The following is a 19,835-nucleotide window of genomic DNA, read 5'->3' as shown; positions in this document are numbered from 1 at the left end:
TCACAGTATTGCACTAAACAGTGAAAAATACCTGAGAACTGCGAGAGATCACTTCTTATTGTGATATGCAATTTACTGGAGAGACAGCTGCTCACATGGAGATGATAAGCATCACATGGCATTTTAGGCAGATGCTCTCAACACTTGAGCTCACCACAATAGCAACAGAAGGTGGCTATGAAATTATTACAGTAGTATAGTATATATTGCAGTTAATTTTATGCAGTTACGATTTAACATTGCAACTTTGTTTACATTTCACCTCACTGCAGATGGCACCATATACAGTTTGTAAGGGTTTGTGTGTGTAAGTTTTGATAAATTTTAACTTTTTATAATAGATTTGTATATATTTTATGGTAGTAAATGATAAAATAGACTAGTATCTACATATATTTTATGCATTCATTGCATACCTTTTTCTTAATTTTTTTGTTATTTCTAGGCTTTTTCCAAATTGTCTGTTTTTCAGTTTTTTTTCAAATTTCTAGGTCTTTTCAGATTTTTGCAAATCTCCAAAAAATTTTCCAAGGTATTTACTGCAAAAATGTTGCATGTAAGTGTACCTGTGCAGTTCAAACCCATGTTGTTCAGGGTCAGCTGTACATTACTTTGTATGAAATTATCAGACTGCTAGTTGCTTCATAGCCTCACCAACATTTGGCATTGACACACATTTTAATTTTAGTGTTTATTGGTGGTGTAAAATGGTTTTAATTTATAATTCCCTGATGACTCTTTATATTAAGCACTTCTTTCCATTTGCTTATGGCTGTTCATTTATCTTTCTTGTGAATTTTTACTCCTTTAAAAGAGTGGGGTTATTTTCTTTTTTTATTACTGGGTTGTAGAAGTTGTTTATATATATTCTGGGTATAAGTTCCTTGTAAGTTATGTATTGTGAATATTTTCTCCCAGTCTGTGACTTGCTTATTCATTTCTTTAACACTAACTTTTATTATTTTTAAACAGCTATTAAAGTATAATGGACATACAATAAACTTTATATTTTTACTGTACAGTGTGATACGTTTGAACATATGTGTACGCTCTTGAAAATACCACCACTCCTGAAATACTAAACATGACTATTACCACCAAAGTTTTCCATGTCTTCTTTTAATCCCTTCCACTCACCTCCATCCCCCATCTCTAGGTACCACGCTTCTTTCACTGTAGATTCATTTGCATTTTCTAGGGTTTTATATAAGTGGAGAAATATGGTATGCATTTTTTGTCTGACTTATTTCACTCAAAGTGATTATTTTGAGATTCATCCATGTTGTAGTTTGCATCAATAATTCATTCATTTTTGTTGCCCAACTGAATTCTCTCATATGGACATATCACAGTTTGTTTATGTACTTACCTGTTGATGGACACTGGATTGTTTTCCAGCTTTTGGCAATTACAAATAAAGATGCATTGAAAATTAATGAACAAGTCTTTGTGGTTTTAATTTGCATTTTAAAAATGATTATTGATGTTGACCATCTTTTCATATGGTTGTTTGCCTCTCTAAATGTTCTTTGGTGACATGTCTATTCAAAAGGTTTGTCCATTTTAGCATTTGTTTGTTTACTTTCTTATTATTGAATTTTAGAGCCTTTGTATGTTTTGTGTATAAGTCCTTTATCAGATACATGGTTTGCAAATATTTCCTCCCCTTCTGTGGCTCCCCAGCCTCAACTTTTCTTATGTCCCAGTACTAGGGGGAATTTTCATTAAGTATGATGCTGGCTGTGGATATTTTATAGATGTCCTATGTCAGTTTGAGAAAATTTTCTTCTATTTGTAGTTTTCTGAGAATTTCTAATCCTGAATGGGTATTGAATTTTATTGTTTCCCATATCTTAAAACACTTTTATGTTTCTCTACTTCTCCTAGAATAGAGTCCAAATTTCTTAATATGGTCACATATTACAGCTCCTTCCAGTAAGAGGTGCAGTCTGTTCCCCTACATTATAAATCTTGGCTGGCCTTGTCACTTGCTTTAACCAACAGAAAATTCTATGGAATTGTTATTGCAACTTCTAAGCAAGGCCTCAAAAGGCCTTGTAGCTTCTGTTCTCTGTATCTTGAACTCTGAGACCACTTGCTCTGAAGAAAGCCCATGTAGCCTCCTTGAGGATAAAAGCCTATATGGAGGGACCCAGTCATCCCAGCTAAGTCCAGCTTCCCCACTCTCTACCCCAACTAAGTCCAGTCCCACCAGCTGATACAGCTACATGAATAAGTCCAGGAGATATCATGGAAGAACTATCCATTGAACCCACAGAATCATGAGAAATCATAAATCACTATTGTTTTAAGACACTGGGTGATTTATTATACAGTCTGAGATTTACATAGATATACAGTCTGGACTTTTCCAGTGTTATTTCCTGTTCTCATGCTGCCTGTTTCTTTGTCAGTCCTTCACATCAGAGTAAATGATATTTCAACTACCCTGTTATTCTAGTCAGAAACTAAACCATCATCTTGATACTTCCTTCCCCCCTCCCTATATCCAGCTATCACTTAACCCCATTCATTCTGTCTCCAAAATATATGTCAAAACTGTCTAATCCTCTCTATCTCTGCACCACCTTAGTTCAAGTCTCCTTCATGTCATCTCTCGTCAGAATTATTGTAACTATCCTAACTCATCTGCCAGTCCCTCCAATCCATTCTGTACAAGGCAGACTCTGTGTGTGCGTGTGTGTGTGTGTGTGTGTGTGATGTTAATCAGATCTTGGCTTTCCATTGTGCTTAATGGATTCCATTGCATTTATAATTTATAATGCATGATATGGTAACTGCTTACCTCTTCAATCTCAACATTACCATTCTCCACCTTGCTTATTAGGCTCCAACCATGCTGGCCTTTTAACAGCTTCTATAACTCATTTTTCATAAGCCTTTTTGCCTGCCTAACTCTGTGTAGTAGGTTATTAGTGCCCCTCCCTCCCAAAAAAGATATGTGCAACCTCAGAATGTAACCTTATTTGAAATATAGGTTTTAGCAGATGTGATTAAGATAAAGATCTTAGAGTGAGATCATCCTGGATTAGGGTGAGCCCTAAATCCAATGACAAGTGTTTTTATTAGACACAGAAAAGGAGAAAATACAGAGGGACACAAGGAAGAAGGTCATGTGAAGATGGAGGCAGAGATTGGAGTTATGCTGCCACAAGCAAGGAACACCAGGAGACACTGGATAACGGGTAGTGACAAAGAAGGATCCTCTCTTAGAGCCTTTGGAGGGAACATGGTCCTCCTAACATCTTGATTTCAGACTTCTGGCCTCCAGAACTGTGAGAGAATAAATTTCCGTTGTTTTAAACCACCAAGTTTGTGGTAATATGTTATGGCAGCCTGAGGAAACTAATGCACTCTGTCTCATCCTTTAAGACTCACCTCCTGGGATATACTTTTGCTGATAGATCCATCTAATCTAATGGATGCTGATAGATCATCATTTCTCCTTTATATCATCTTTATTTCTTATAAATTGTTGACATCCATATGATTAAAAATGATTTTTAAATTGTTTTTCATGCTGAAAAAAATCTCTTTGGGCTGAAATTGTGAACAGTTTTGAACATTAAATTTTTTTCATTGTTTCCTTAATTCTATGGCTAAATTAAGGACCATGTGATAGATAGTTCTTTGATCCTCTATGAGCCTACCCTCTGCTTTGATAAAGAGATTGTGAGTCGTTGTTTTATTTTAAAATTAATTTATTAATATTCACATATACAGAATTTAAAGGTTGATAATAAAGGATCTAAAATAGTTTTTCTAAAATGTTCATTCTTTATGACTTTTATTTTTTTTTACAGTTTCTATTACTAAATCTACAGCAGTTATTTTTCCAAATTAAAAGTCATGGAAACCTCTTTCACTATGGGATAACACTGTTTAGTAGTAACAGTACTCAGCATTGATGCCCAAGAGTTTGAAAAATAAAGTTATAAAATTTATCAATAATGTGATTAAACATTAAAAATTTTACCTAAAATGTATTTGTCAGATCATTGTGCTTTACTTCAGTTAGAGAATTTACATTTTACTTATGTAATTTTTAATAACAAAATCCTATTTGGTTATAAATAAAATTTTGTATAGACAAATGCTTTCGGTTGTATTCAGAGGTGTTGTATGTGGGATGATGGATGGTGTACAACAGATTGTATAAAGATCCATTTTTACTAGTTACAACATTGTATCTAACTAACCAGTTATCAGAGAAAACTGACTTGTAAACTGAGACTTTAAAGAATGACCAAAGAGAGAAAGGAGGAGGAAGGGATGGGAGGAAGTGGGAGTTCATGAGAAAGACAAAGAGATGTAAATAGTCCCTTGCCTAGCTGTGTAGTCTGTTCTCTAATATACAGCTGTATTCTTAAGAAACTCAGTTACCAAAAATCATATTACCACACCTATTAATTTGATATGGATAAAAAGGATTAATAACTTAAGAATAGCAATCTCAATTTTCCTATGGCAATTTCTATAGTAAAGAAATCTTAATAGCTGCTTAGAATGTAAACCTCATATAAACCTAAACAGTTGTTATTGTGTAGTCACTAAATAAAGTTTTGACTGTGGGGTTAGTGAATCAGTAGGAATGCTTTTAGCACCAAATAATAGAAAGCCCTATAACAGTGGGTTAAACAAATAGAGTTTCTTTCCCGCCATCACCCCATCTCTTTCCCTGCCACACACAAGGAAACTAGAGTTAGGCAGTTACTGTTGAAAGTTGAGTGGCTCAGGGATGGCTATCTGTGAGATTCTCTTAATCTTTTTCTTCATTGTTGCACAGTGGATGTTACAGCTGTAACTGTTCAGATAGTAAAGAGGTAGCATTTGTTTCAAAAAACAAAACTTATCCCACAACAAACTTCTGCTTATCTCATTGACCAGAATTTTACCATGTATCTATTTTTGGCCAGAAGGTGGCTAGGAAGAACTGGATTGAGAATGGAGGTTGGGTCAGCCAACCAACAGTATCAGACAAAATCAGATTGATTAAAAAAATTTTTTTGATTGAACTATAGTTGATTTACAGTGTTAGTTTCAGATGTAGAGCACAGTGATTCAGTTATATATATATATATATATATATATTCTTTTTCAGATTCTTTTCCCTTAATAGATTATTATAAAATATTGAGTGTAGTTCCCTGTGCTATACAGTAGGTCCTTGTTGTTTATGTATTTTATATATAGTAGTGTGTATATGTTAATCCCAAACTCCTAATTTATCCCTCCCCATCCTTTCCCCTTTGGTAACCATAAGTTTGTTTTCTATGTCTGTGGGTCTATTTCTGTTTTGTAAATAAGTTCATTTGTATCATTTTTTTTTTTAAGATTCCACATATAAGGGATAACATATGTTATTTGTCTTTGTCTGGCTTACTTCACTTTATGATAATCTCTAGGTCTGTCCATGTTGTTGCAAATGGCATTATTTCATTCTTTATTATGGATGTGTAATATTTCATTACATATATATATATACACACACATACACGCACGCGCACGCGCACACACACACACACACCTTCTTTATCCATTCATCTGTCGATGGACATTGAGGTTGCTTCCGTGTCTTGTCTATTGTAAATAGTGCTGCTGTGAACACTGAGGTGCATGTATCTTTTCAAATTATAGTTTTCTCCGAATGTATGCCCAGGAGTGGGATTTCTAGATCATATGGTAACTCTATTTTTATTTTTTGTAATGAACCACATACTGTTCTCTGTAGTGGCTGTACCAATTTACATTCCCACCAACATTCCTTTTTCTCCATACCCTCTCTAGCATTTATTATTTGTAGACTTTTTGATGTTGGCCATTCTGACTAGTGTGAGGTGATACCTCATTGCAGTTTTGATTTGTATTTCTCTAGTAATTAGAGATGTTGAGCATTTTTTCATGTGCCTGTTGGCCATCTGTATGTCTTCTTTGGAGAAATGTCTATTTAGATCTTCTGGCAGTTTTTGGTTGGGTTGTTTGGTTTTTTATGTTGAGCTGTATGAGCTGTTTGGAAATTAACCCCTTGTTGGTCTCATTGTTTGTAAATATTTTTTCCCTTTCTGTAGATTGTCTTTTTGTTTTGTTTATGGTTTTCTTTGCTGTGCAAAGCTTTTACGTTTCATTAGGTCCCATTTGTTTATTTTTGTTTGTATTTCCATTACTGTAGGAGATTGATCCAAAAAAGATACTGCTGTGATTTATGTCAAAGAGTGTGCTGCCTATGTTTTCTTTCAGGAGTTTTACAGTATCCGGTCTTAAATTTAGGTTCTTTTACATATAGCCGTCCAGTTTTCCCAGCACCACTTATTGAAGAGACTGTCTTTTTTCTCCATTGTATATTCTTGCCTCCTTTGCAGATTGACTGATTTTTAATCTAAGCTCTGCCGTTTTTTAGCTGTGTAACTGTAGTAAGTTATGTAGCCTTTCTAAGCTAGAATTTTTAAAATGAGGATGAAGAGGATGATTATTGTTATTAAAATACTACTCCTGTTCCTCCTACTCCTATTAAAATGAGATAATACGCATAAAAATCTGAGTAATTTGTCAGACAAGGGAGTTAGTACTCACAGGATATTAATTATATCATCTTTTATGTTACCACCAGCTTCATTCTTTTATTTTATTGAGGTAAAATTCACATAGCATAAAACTAACCATTTTAAAGTGTACAATTAAGTGTCATTTAGTACATTCACAATGTTGTACAGCCATCACTTCTAGTTATTTCATTACCCCATAAGAAAACCTGGCACCAATTAAGCAGTTTCTCCTTTCACCCTTAACCCAGCTCCTGGCAACCAGTAATCTGCTTTCTGCCTCTATGAATTTACCTGCTTTCTGCGTCTATGAATTTACCTGAATATTTTATGTAAATAGAGTCATAACAATATATGGACTTTTGCATTTGACCTCTTTCACTTAACATGTTTTTGAGGTTTATCTATGTTGTAGCATGTATCAGTACTGCATTCCTTTTCATGGCTAAATAATATTTCATTGTGCAGACATACTCTCTTTTTGTTTGTCCTTTCATCAGTTGATGGACATTTGGGTTGTATATATCTTTTGGCCATTGTGAATAGTTCTGCTCGAAACATTCATGTACAGGTGTTTGTTTGAATACCTTTTTCATTTATTTTTATTATATAACTAACTAGGAGTAGAACTTTTGGGTCATGTAGTAATTCTATGTTTAACTTTTTGAGGAACCACCAAACTGTGTTCCACATTGTCTGCACCATGTATAAGAGTTCTGGTTTCCTCACATCCTTGCCAACACTTGTTATTTTGTTTTTTTTGGTTATAGCCATCCTAGTGTGTGTGAAGTTATATTTCATTGTGGTTTTGATTTGCATTTTCCTGATGACTAATGATGTTGAACACCTTTTCATGTGCCTGATGGCCATTTGTTTATCTTCTTTGGAGAAAGGGCTATTGAGGTCCTTTGCCCATTTTTAAATTAGGTTGTCTGTCTTTTTCTTGTTGTACAAATTCCTTATATATTCTAGGTACTAAACCCTCATCAGATACATTTCTGCAAGTATTTTCTCCCACTCTATAGGTTGTCTTTTCACTTTCTTGATAGTGTCCTTTGATGCACAAAACTTTAATTTTGATGAAGTCCAGTTTATTTTATATTTTGTTGCTTGTACTTTGGAGTCATATCTAAGAATCCATTGCCAAATCCAGAGTCATGAAGATATACCCCTATTTTCATCTTAAGAGTTTTATAGTTTTACCTCTTACTTTTATGTCTTAGGTTTGACTGTATTGGTTCGATTTTTGGATCACTTTTGATACATTTTGAGTTAATTTTTGTGTATGGTACAAAGTGGGACCACCAACTTCTTTCTATTCTCCTTTATCATGAGTATTACCCATTATTGTGAAGCATGAAGCCACTCCAACATGTAACATGAGTTGTTTTCTAAATAGCTTTTTCCCGATGTATTTGACAAGCAGTAGTTTCCTTCTTAATTTTTATTATTGAAGACAGCCTGCATAATGTAAAATGTGTTCCCTAATGAACTGACGCCATTTTATCCTGTGTATAATAGCAAAACTTGAGCTATATTAGATATATCTATGGTAGGTCTGAGTTTTTTAATTTATAAAATTGGCAGGGGTGAATAGTAAATCTGTTTTTTTCTAGGTTTAAAATTTTACCACTGATTTTGAACATTGAATTTATTATTGAAGTGTAGTCAGTGAGAATATGTAATTGTTACTTTTGCATTCTAATTTTGTTTTATTTCATTATTCATAGTCTGTTATATCTTACTGAATGTCATTCCTTGATTAGAAGTTATCTCACTAGTCCTTTTTTCCCTCCTTCATCTACATTGTTGAGAATGATGTAGTTTCCTGGGAGAAAGTGGTGATGTTATGGTAGCTTGACTGTTGCATACTATCCTTTAGCATAAAAAATAAAAATAAAAAAATCTGCCAGTGTAGGATGGACAGGATGAACACACGTTCTTGAGTTAACTGGCCAAAATTTTAACTATTCGTGTTGTCTAGCGATTTGTTTTAAATGGAGGAGGATATAATTTGGTTGTTCCTTTTTGTAGTACTTGATTCTGAAGCTTGAAAGGCCTGCTATAGTCCAGAATATCACGTTTGGAAAATATGAGAAAACTCATGTCTGCAATTTGAAGAAATTTAAAGTCTTTGGTGGAATGAATGAAGAAAACATGACAGAGCTATTGTCCAGGTGGGTTATGATTATGGGGAGGAAAGAGTTTCTAAACAATCTGGCAGTCTTAGTTTAGTCTCTTTGTAGCTAAATCTGCATGGTTTGTTTTTTCTTGCAAAGGAGAAAAGAGTATTTCTACTATTTTATTTCTAGTGCCTTATTTTAATATTGTGCTTTAGTTAGCTTTTTCCCACCAGATACTAATTAATATTATTACCAAAGCAGAAAGAATAAAATTTGGGGGTTTTTTTCTACTTCTTGTTTTTCAGTCTTATTTTTGAATTGTTAATGACTTCACATATACTTCTCAGCTATAATAAAAATCTTTGCTGTAATCCTTGATGTAAAAATATAGAATCTGTCCAGAACATTAAGATTGAGTGCCCTAATCTGGAAGTAATATTCTGGGAGTTTAGTATAAATTGGAAACTAAACAGAGTAAAAGTATGTGACTGCACCTACTGCAGTGCCTACCTCTTGGAAGGAGCTCAGTAAATTTGAGTTTTGACAACATAGATCACCAGGAATGAATGTTAATTTGCCCTCTAGATGATGAAAAATGGGATAGAAGATGGAGTGGACAAATAAAGCCATGCAGTTTTAGAATATATTTGTGACATGGTGTGTCCCTTTACCACAATATTTTATATAAGTATGTATTACACCTAGACTACATTTGATTTAAGTCATGAAAGTATATCAGAATATAAGGCAACCTGACGGTTAGTGACTTTCCCATAAATACTTGAGTCAGCCCAAGTTGTTTAAGTAGAGAAGTGATACGGGTTTATTTTTATGTAGGATAAAGCAGATGCTATTAAACCAACAGAGCAAGGTTGTCTTTGAAAATTTATTCAGCTATAAAAGGAACATTGGCATCTTAGAATTTAATAACTTAATTCTTTGACAGATTCTAATATTTGGCTCTAAGTTGTAAGATATGAATATGAATTGTTTTTAAATTTTCTTCTTACTGCTTGAATATTTTATATTGTATTTAGTTATACATTAGGGACACTAGGTCTTGTCACACATTTTCATGTATTGTAGTCACATTCTTTAATTAACACAACATTTTTTCATTAGCCCTCATTTAATTAAGAGAATACAGTATAGTGCAGTTGATATGAATGTACAAGTTTTGTCCTATATTCTCATGTTCAACTACTTCGTTACATTGTCCCTGTCATATATTCTGAGCATTCGTTGACCTTAAAATCAGAGTATGATATTAATCTGTTTTAGTGCATTTACTAAATTATGAAATCAGATTTGATAACGTTATTTTTTTTCACAGTGGCTTAAAGAATGATTATAACAAAGAAACATTTACCTTGAAGCATAAAATTGATGAACAGATGTTTCCTTGTCGATTCATTAAAATAGGTAAGGTTTTCAGCATTCTGGAGTAGAAATAAATTCTTTATACCATCAGTCATCAAACTAAACTACAGCCTGTGGGCCAAATCCTGCAGGTTCCCTGTTTTTATTTTAAAATAAAATTTTATGGCAACATTGCCATGCCACTTGTTCACATAGTGTCTTTGTCTGCTTTTGCACTACATGGCAAAGTTGAGTAGTTGCAAGAGACCACCTAGCCCACAAAGTCCAAAATGTTTACTGTTTGGCTGACCCCCTACTTTATAAATCTGTAACTAAGTGACAGTTATTTCAAATGGAACCTTTTCTGCTTTCTCATTTGAAAGTTTCTTAGAACCTTTTCTAAATACTTTCTCATTTTATGAGATATATGGATTTGATTGCCTTGATTGTTTTATGGAAGGTTTATCAGTTCTGAAGTTATATCGTTCTAAAACCAAATATTGCCGTATTCCTTAAGGCCATATATTATGGTTATTTTCTATTCTTTTCTTTTATATTTCATTTTTTGTGTGTGTGATAATGTTGGTCAAACTCATAAAACTAATTTCATAACCCATTAATAAGTTTCAAAGTAATGTTTGAAAAATGCTACCTAAGCATTTATTGTGTTTATTTAGCAAGTGTTTTTGGTTAAGAAAGTATGTGTAATGCCTCCTCAAAACTAGTGTTTTTAGGATTATTTTGTTTATCTATAAGATGGATTAGTTAGAAGGTAGGAAGGTTGAGGACTTGACTTTTTTAGTTTCCATCTATATTTCATACCTTTGAAAATATTATGTTAAAATTGAGATTAAGGTGAGTCATATCCCTTTAAGAATGATAATAAAGGCCAGAATCCCATGTTTTGATTTGGGAGAAAATTCCTCTTTTGGAAGGACCAGCTCCATAGTCATTGTTTCCCAGTCTATCAAGAGTTGGCCTGTTCATTTCATTGAGTCAAATAGTTCCATTAGACGAAAAGAATATCTGAGATCTATAAAGACTACTTATAGAGGGGAAACTATTTTGAGAATCATTGGGCTGTTTGGTGTATTACTTTCTTTTATAAATATAGTTTTTGTTATAATTAATTGTAAATAAAAAACCTGTATCCTGTTTACCTGTGAGAATTTAGGAACAAGCAGATTTTTAAAATAAATTCTTGATTGTTTCTTCTTTCATGCTAATGAGTAATTCTTTCCTCAGTATGCAGACCACCCATTTCTTATAGATTCTTGCATAGCTTGAACAATTCTATGATCTTACATTCCAAATGTAGAAGCAGTGAAAATATCTTATATTTTCATGTAGTAAATTTAGATTTTATAATTTTGAAGTACTTATTCAACCTCTAATTGCTTAGTCATGCAAAATGAAATGTTCTCTTTTTGGCTTTTTTTTTCATTAGAACTATGAATAAAAGTCTGTTTAAGGATTTTGAATAGTTTCTTCCCTTAAAAAATTTATAGGACAACAGAGGTCTCTTATGCATCAGTTAGACATTCAGATGCCTGAAAACAAGAAGTTGGACCTCTTTCCAGCCCTTTCTATCAGCCTTCTAGTTGTAGGGCATGATGATGTGTTTGACTTGACCCTGGTGGGTTAGTTTTATGGTATTCAGGCAAAATGTTAACTAGAGCTTTCCAAATAATTGAAGACACTTATTAACTCATTTGATATTTAGGGTATTAATATTTATATAAGTTCATATTTCTCACTTTTCTGTTGAAAAATGTTAATAGTGGTCTGCATTGTTTTTGCTTTTCAACCTTTTCCCCACATTCTCTTGATAAGTTTTGTTTTTTTAAAATAATATAAGGAAAATGTGAAACTTAAAGCCTGTGTTAGGCTTTTTTTAGCTTGATGTTTTTAAACTAGTTTTTTTAGTTTGATGTTTTCTTTAAAAATAATTTCGATAAAACACTTAAGTGATGTGTAGCTTTCTTTTGGTGGTGATTCACACAGATACTTGTTTACCTGGCTGGGATAAATTGCTGGAATTCTTAAAAGAAAAAATGTGTTTGAATACTTCACATTTATGTTGTATAATGATATGTTTGAAAGATCTTGCTTTATTTAAAAAAAAAAGTTTATTCTTAAACAACACAATTTCTAAATACAGTCAGCCTTCAGTTATTCATAGTAATGGAGGGGAACAGAAGCAAGGCTTAACTCAATGGCAGATAATCTCCAAATCATGCACTGACATCTAAATATGATAATTTGCATTTATAAAGAGTATAGCTTATTCATTAAATTTGGCTTAGACCCAATTTAAGTAAGTTTGTTTACAAATTAATAAGGAAAGTAAGCCTTCATTTTTACTGCATGGCAGGGGTTAGGTTTTTAAGATCTGTTGTAGATAATCCACAGTGCCAGCATAGCTGAACTGACCTTTAAGTAAATTTTACTTTCCTTTCTTAAGTTACCTTTTGTATAAAATGAGTATGATAATACTTTCTCTGTCTAATGATAGGATAGGTAGCTATATTGGACACTTTCTTGAGTTCTTTTGTAGTTTGTGGATGAGTGGTAGTCTTATAAATTTTAATTTAAGATCATATTTATGGAGGAAATATTTTCATTTTGAATGTCTCTTTTTTATATATTTATATTCATAGAGCTCTTGATTACATGCCTTCTTACATGTAGTATTTTAAGTACTATAGAAAAAATACATGCACAAATATAATTTGAACCATCATGTCATTTCAGCAATCATTATTTAGAACTTCTTATATGTTTTTATTGTTTTTGCGTTTGTAAGTGCTTTCACATGTGGTATCTCATTTGAGCACTATACTGGAAGATAAAAATCTTTCCTTTTTTGGTTAAGGAAAATGAGAGTAGAAGTCAAATGATGTGTCCCAGGGTACATAGCTAGTAAGTGATGGATCAAAGACATAGCATTTGGTATATGCTTTTGGATGTGTGCTTGTATTGCTTTAAAGTAATATAATAGATATTGTTTATGAAACATCTGCCTAACACGCTGTGAAATAGGTATTATTACGCTCACTTTACAGATGAGGAAACTGAAGTTTAGAGGTAAATTAAATGATTAGGCCAAGACCTTACAGGTAGTAGAACGTAGAGATGGTATACAAACTTAAGTCTTTTTACGAATGTTGAGTTCTTTTACTGTGTGATATATGTAAGTTTTGTTTCCTCAGGTAGATTGTAAAATCCTAGGGGATAGCAGCTGTCTTCAGCCTCCTCAGATTTCAGAAGCAACAAGCAAACTGCTTGCCTCACTAGAGACATCGTATATATACTTTTTGAGTTTATTGTACAGAAATTTATAGGGATTAATCAATGGCTCTGTGAACTTAATGGAGGAAAAGTTACATCTTTATGGTGTCTAACCTCTAACAAATGTACTGAGCATTTCCTTCAATTATGAATATAGGCAATAACTCATAGTATTAGTAATACCTGTGACTTGTCACAGATAGAAGTTATAGATATTTCCCATCACATTACACCATGGCAAATATCATCATAACTTTGAAATGATAATTATTAGACCTGCCACTAGATCTTCTTATCTAATGTGTTAATAAAAAAGCATATATATTTCTATATCATAATTTTGTATCTTCATTATTTTTATAACTATATTTCAATACAGTTTGCTTACTCTATAATCTTATGTATTTTTCATTTTACATTTAAATCTGAGAGGGATTGGGTCACAGGGTTCACTGAATAGCCAAAGGGGGTTCACCACACAAAAAAGCCAAAGAGCCCATGCTGGAGTGAAATCTTTGATAGGGTTTAGTGTGGAAGTTGAGAGTTGGCCTTAGGAAGAAGCTTGGGTTTGGGTAAGGTTTTTAAGTAAAAAGAAAATTTAGTAAAGAAGGAGAGTTGTTGATTGGGAGGCCAGATTCAAGAGAGCAAGTTAAAGGTTTGGAAGGGAAAACCTCAGTTGGAGATTAGATCAGATGACTGAAAACATAAAGTTGAATGGGATGAGAGTATTGGTTATAGATGACTAGAAAGGTTTATATCTTGATTCATAGCCAAGATAACAGTTATATCAGGAAATAAAGTGATTTGAAGGCAGAAGGAGGTACTGATTCTTGGAAGGATTCTGGAGGAGTCCTGGTTTTTGGTAGAGGGATGACTTGGATTTCTATGAATTTTTTGGATTTTTGCAGCCTGGATGGGTGTGGGAGCTTCAGAGAAGCTTTGGCTGGATGAGTACCCTGTCTTCTGGGGGCGGGGGTAGGGGTGGGGTGGCGGGAAGGTGCCCTGATGGTGGCCTTCATGAGAGCATGCGGAAAGGTAACATTTTAAAATTATAGCTAGTGGGAACATACTATAAATATAAAGCACAGGAAGCTCAGCTCAGTGCTCTGTGATGACCTAGATGGGTGGGATGGGGGGCAGGGAGGGAGGTGCAAGAGGGAGGGGATATAGGCATACATACAGTGTATTCATTGTACAGCAGAAACTAACACAACATTGTAAAGCAGTTATACTCCAATAAAAAAATCAATTTAAAAAGGAAGAAAATTAATATAGTAATAAGAGCTAATAATAATAGCTAACATTTATTGAGCACTTACCATGTGCCAGTTACTGTGCTAAGTGCTTTGTGTACTTATTAATCTGTAAGTAGAATAGATGCACTCTTTCAGAGTGGTTAATCTTAAATTTTTAAGATCTTCCAGAAGCTGATCTTAAAAGTACTAGCATCTTCTAAGAGCTGTTTAGCTGTCTAGACAGTAGCTTCCCAAGTGATAATACCAAAGCATATTGAATGTACCACATATATGTTTAATTGTGTTGAGATGTTGACCCCCACCAATCATACAGTCGCCAAATCCTGCAGCCTAGTATGCTTGTGTACTAAATATCTTATCATTTTCTATGCATGCCATTTTATGGAAAACGTATGAGAGGTACTGATCCTGATCATGTCCTTGTCTGATTATCCCATTGGAAAAACTGATGGTTGAATTCTTAGGATACAAACTCTTAGCCTTGGGATGTGTATTAGGAGGTTCTAATCTTTTTTTTTGAGGTGAGAGCAAAGGCATCTTTCATTAGGGAGCGAAGAAGTTGTGCTTGGAGCTCCAATTCACATTTAGGTTTCTGATATATAATATGGAGTATGTCTAATATGCAGTATTAGTGTTGTTAATGCCATCAAAAATCATTGGTAAAATTTGAAATGGGTGTATATCATTCTGCTCATTCTGTATATATGCCTTCAGTCTGTTAAAAATTAACTATAGTCTTCATTCATCTAATATATGATCTTGTGAGATGACTGCCTACTTAACCTCCCTCCCACAATTGCTTCAAAGGATTTAATAAAAGAACGTTTTACTTTCTTGAATAGATATAGTAGGAAGATTTTTTTTCCTCCTAATTTTATTGAACTTGGACCTGGAACTTGAGAATGGATTTCAGATCACTAACTAATGTTATATGTCTCTGGTCACAGTTATAGACTGTGTTCTTGGGGCCTTGAGTTTCGAATCCTGTTTTATTCTGACTTTTATATTACTTAATGGTTATTGCAGTGATATAGTAGTACACTTTTTAAATGGTACTGCTACATGAAGAAATGAACACCAAAACAGTGATGATAATTCAGTATTCGTTGGTATAAACCTTTTTGAAATTTGTGTTGTTTGCACATATAAACTGAAGGCCATGTTAAACATCCTAGGAGTCCTGCATATATCCTAATGACTGGTTCCTGTTGCTTCTGTCTTGACTCACACAGCTTCCTTTAGAGGACAGAATAGAAAAGCATCTGACTTAGTACATCTTAGCTCTTCACTGAGTCTGATATGCTAGAAAAGAGCAGTGGACTTGGAAATAAGCAGACCTGATATCAGATATTGTGGATATTCTGTTTTGATACTTAATCAAAAATTGGCAAGTGTTAGTTTCTTAAAGGTAGTTGCATTACTCAGCCTGAACCATGTCAATGTTATATTAAAATCCATTGGCCTGTCTTGTACTTTGAATCAGTCTCTCATCCATGCATGGTTTTGTAAAATCATTCATTGGTCATTTAGAAAATATGATTCCCTAAGTTATGCACATCTTTCAAATGTTGGAACATTTCATTATATAATATTTTTTTAAAAATCACAACGTTATTATCACCACCAATCTCATCAGAAAAGTATTGGGTAGTAGCTAAGTTCACAATGGTGAATACTAATTTTCCAAAATTCTAATTTTTCCTCAAAAGTTTGAATTTTATCCTTGGCAAGAAAACTGTCATTTGTTATCCTTGAAATGACAGGTAAACATCTGTCAAATACCCAAATCTAAATAATCACAGGTTCTTTTTCTTGAGACAGCCTTCATGCTTTGGTATGCAGCAAAAGTACTTTATGTGTACTTTCCATTGTATCACACAATATTAAAGTGATGTGTACTTAATGATAGGAATTTATTAAAATTTATTCTTACACATCATCAGAGACATTCTTAAACGAATTTTGTTTTTTAACTGCAGGTGTGTGATGGTAAGGAACACAGTTCAATTCATACTGTATTAAGAAATACTGGGACACTTTCATGCTACTTTTTGTGGCACTACCAAGATGCCAACAGTTTTATTCAGCATTGCCTTTGCACCATGAGTGCAAATGTCAGTACAGTTTTAAAAAAAAAAGGCTATAAAGCCCTAGTCTTATTATGAAAAATAGTTTTGACCACATGGGACCTCCTAAAAGGGTTGTGGGGATCCCCAGGAGCCCATGGATCACAGGTTAAAAACCTCTACTCTGTCCTGTCATTGCTGGTATGAAATGTTATCTTCATCCTATGTTAAATTCCTCTGGATCCTTGAGAGATTTTTGGATACACTCTTCTGCTCCAGTGATTTTACTTCATTTTCCTTTGCTAATATCAAACTTACAATTACTGTATCTTTTAGTATGTTTATTTTCTTATTATTTGTATTATTTTAGGTATTTTGTGTTACTGATTTTTTTCAGATCAGCTTGTCTTGTTACATGTCAAGAAAAAAGTTGGATATATACCATTAGGATTATGAGACTACGTTAAATTTATAATTAATTTGAGGGGAATTAATATGTTTACAATTGAGTTTTCCCATCTAGGAACATATTAAGTAAAATTTTTATGTTTTAAAATTTTATTTTCTTGCATATTTTAAACTTTATTCTAAGATATTTTAAGCTTTTTTTGCTATTACAAAGGAGACTTTTCATTACATTTTCTAGTTGGGTTTTCTAGATACAGGGAAAGTTGATTTTCATGTTTACCTTGCATACAAACTTTAAAAGTTTTTCAGTTAAATCTCTTGAATCTTTTAGATAGATAAGCTATACCATCTTCAAGTGATAATATTTTTTCTTAATTTGCAAATTTTTTTCCTGATTGCATTAGCTAGGATCTCCCACATAGCGTTGAGTAGTACAGATATTGGGCCTCTTTGTCTTGTTCCTGACTTGAGTGTGAATACTTAATGTTTCTCCATTAGTTTTGGTTTTGGTTTTTTGGGGTTTTTTGAGGTTTTTGATACTTAAAAAAAAATCTAGGTAACAAAGTTTTCTTTTGCCTTCTATTCCTTATATATTGAGGTTTTTTTTTTTTAAGTAAATTTTATTCGTTTGCTCTTAGCATCTGTTGAAGTAATCAAATGTGTTTCTCTTTTACTTTGTTAACATAGTGAATTACATTAATGTTGCTCCTGTTGAACAAACCTTCCATTCCTGGAATGAACTCTATTTAGTTACAGTGAAAATCTGGTAGAATTTTTTTTCAGCCTTTTAAAAAAATTTATTATTTTTTAAAATTTTGAATATATACTCATAGCTGAGATTGTCCTTAAAACCTTTCTCTTCCCGTTTTGTTTTCCAGGTTATGCCACTTTGATAAGTAATTGAACTTTCAGTCTCTTTCTGTGCTGTGATACAGTTTAAATTATATAGTAATTACTTGTTTCCTGTGGGTTTGGTAAAATTCACCTGCTAAATCATCTAACCCTGGTCCTGTTTTTTGGGGGATAGATAAATGACCACTTTGAGTTTATCTTCAGTGTTTTTATAATTAAAGCAACCTCATGATGGCATGGATCATATGTTTCTTTTTGCTACTGTGGCCCCAGCACCCAATAGTGCAGTGCTGGGGATATAGAAAGTATTCAGTAAATTTGTTGAATGAATCCTAATAAGTTTGAATAGTGATTTTACTTTGCTAAAGTTTTATTTGAACTATGTTAATTTTTTTTCTTTTTCTTTCTTATTTTTCTCCTCAAAGTTCCACTCTTATCGTGGGGACCCAGCTTTAACTTTAGCATCTGGTATGTTGAACTTAGTGGCATTGATGATCCCGATGTAGTACAACCCTGTCTCAACTGGTATAGTAAGGTAGGACTGTATTTTAAAATCCTGATTTCATGCTTCAAGTGCCTATAATAAAGAGAGAATTGTGTCACTCTCTTCTCTTAATTGAGAATAATTTAAAATATTGAGAATAGTAATAATAGTTATAAAGATTAATCAACGTTTATTAAGCATTTACGTTTTGCCAGGTTCTAAGCTTCTTTATCACATATTTACTCATTGCCACTCTATGAGATAGGTACAGTTATTATCCATATTTTACGGGTGATGAAGTGAAACACAGGTTAAGTATTTTGCCTAAGGCCACACAGTTGTAAAGTGCTCAGGGCAGTATATCAACTCAGTCTGGCACCAGAGTCTGCTATTACATTATTATACCCATCTGTCTCTGAATTTTGTTTTTAACCTATATTGATAGAAACATTTAAACATAGTTTTTAGTGGGGTAGTTTTGGTTCCAGATTGCTTATATTATATATTCCTCCATTGTGTTTGTGTTGAGTAAAATAGGAATATTTACTTTTCCTTTTAACTAAAATTTGAAATAGTTTCTATAAATATTATGATCTTATTCTTATAAGGAGTATAAAGGTGATATTTAATAATTTTATTCATAGGTCATTTTATACAATAAATGCAGCCTGAAAAATGTGAATTTAAATGATTAAGTAATAGATCTTTGATTTTTTTGAACACCTTTAATGCTTCACCTTTGTTTCTGATGTATATCTATTTGACTCTTTTGGCTATGTTTTTGTGGGGGGAGGACTATTTCTTGTTAGGGGAATGATAAAGCTTTAGTCTAATCACTATTTCCTGATATCTTTATTTGCAGATAGGGCTGAATTGTCAACTCATAGGCGATTGGGAAGCAATATAGGTTCTTCCTAAGGTTTTTTTTATATAGAATTTCAGCCCTTTTCTGGTCAGCTTAATTGAGGAACTTTCTGTTTGATTTATTTTTGGCATTCGGTTATATTCAATTTAAAATAGATGCTGGCTTTTTGTATTTTCTATATGTTTTTTATATATTCTTGGATTACCTGTAATATTGTAAATTCTTTCAAGGTAGAGATGATATTTTTAAACATTAAAAATCACCTTTACAGTGTTATACACATAATAGTGCTTAGTATATCTTATAATCTTCTAAATTCTATTGGTTCTTCTTAAAAAAATAATGAGTAAGCTTTTCTGATACTTAAAAATTGTTTTTTCTCTTTAGTCTATGATGTGTATATGTGTCTTCTTTAATATACTCACAAATCTCTTGATATTGTAGGAAGCTGCAAATTTCACCTTTTTTCCCCAACACTGTGGACAGATTATATTTGAGAACTTAAAATTGTTCAATTATTGACTTGTCAAGTTCTCTCTACTTATTGTGAACCTCTAGAAATTAAAGTCTT

The 19,835-nt window shown here is 33.0% G+C and overlaps 1 protein-coding gene across 2 annotated transcripts in view; it reads left to right on the top strand.

The window, feature by feature from the left end:
• Positions 1-19,835, top strand: part of MKLN1 (muskelin 1) — a 184,536-nt gene that overhangs the window by 58,362 nt on the left and 106,339 nt on the right. For both annotated transcript variants that reach the window (XR_016394281.1, XM_022580889.2), the window contains exons 3-5: positions 8,595-8,737; positions 10,017-10,105; positions 18,341-18,450. Coding sequence is in view for 1 of the 2 variants with exons in the window: in XM_022580889.2 (XP_022436597.1) it covers positions 8,595-8,737; positions 10,017-10,105; positions 18,341-18,450 (342 nt within the window). In the remaining variant the exon portion in view is untranslated. The remainder of the gene's footprint in view (positions 1-8,594; positions 8,738-10,016; positions 10,106-18,340; positions 18,451-19,835) is intronic.

Source organism: Delphinapterus leucas, chromosome 9 (assembly GCF_059928025.1).
Source record: "Delphinapterus leucas isolate spDelLeu-1000000601 "Yukka" chromosome 9, BTC_Dleu_Yukka2, whole genome shotgun sequence".
NCBI classification, from domain to species: Eukaryota; Metazoa; Chordata; class Mammalia; order Artiodactyla; family Monodontidae; genus Delphinapterus; species Delphinapterus leucas.
This window is presented reverse-complemented; position numbering and strand designations above follow the sequence as displayed.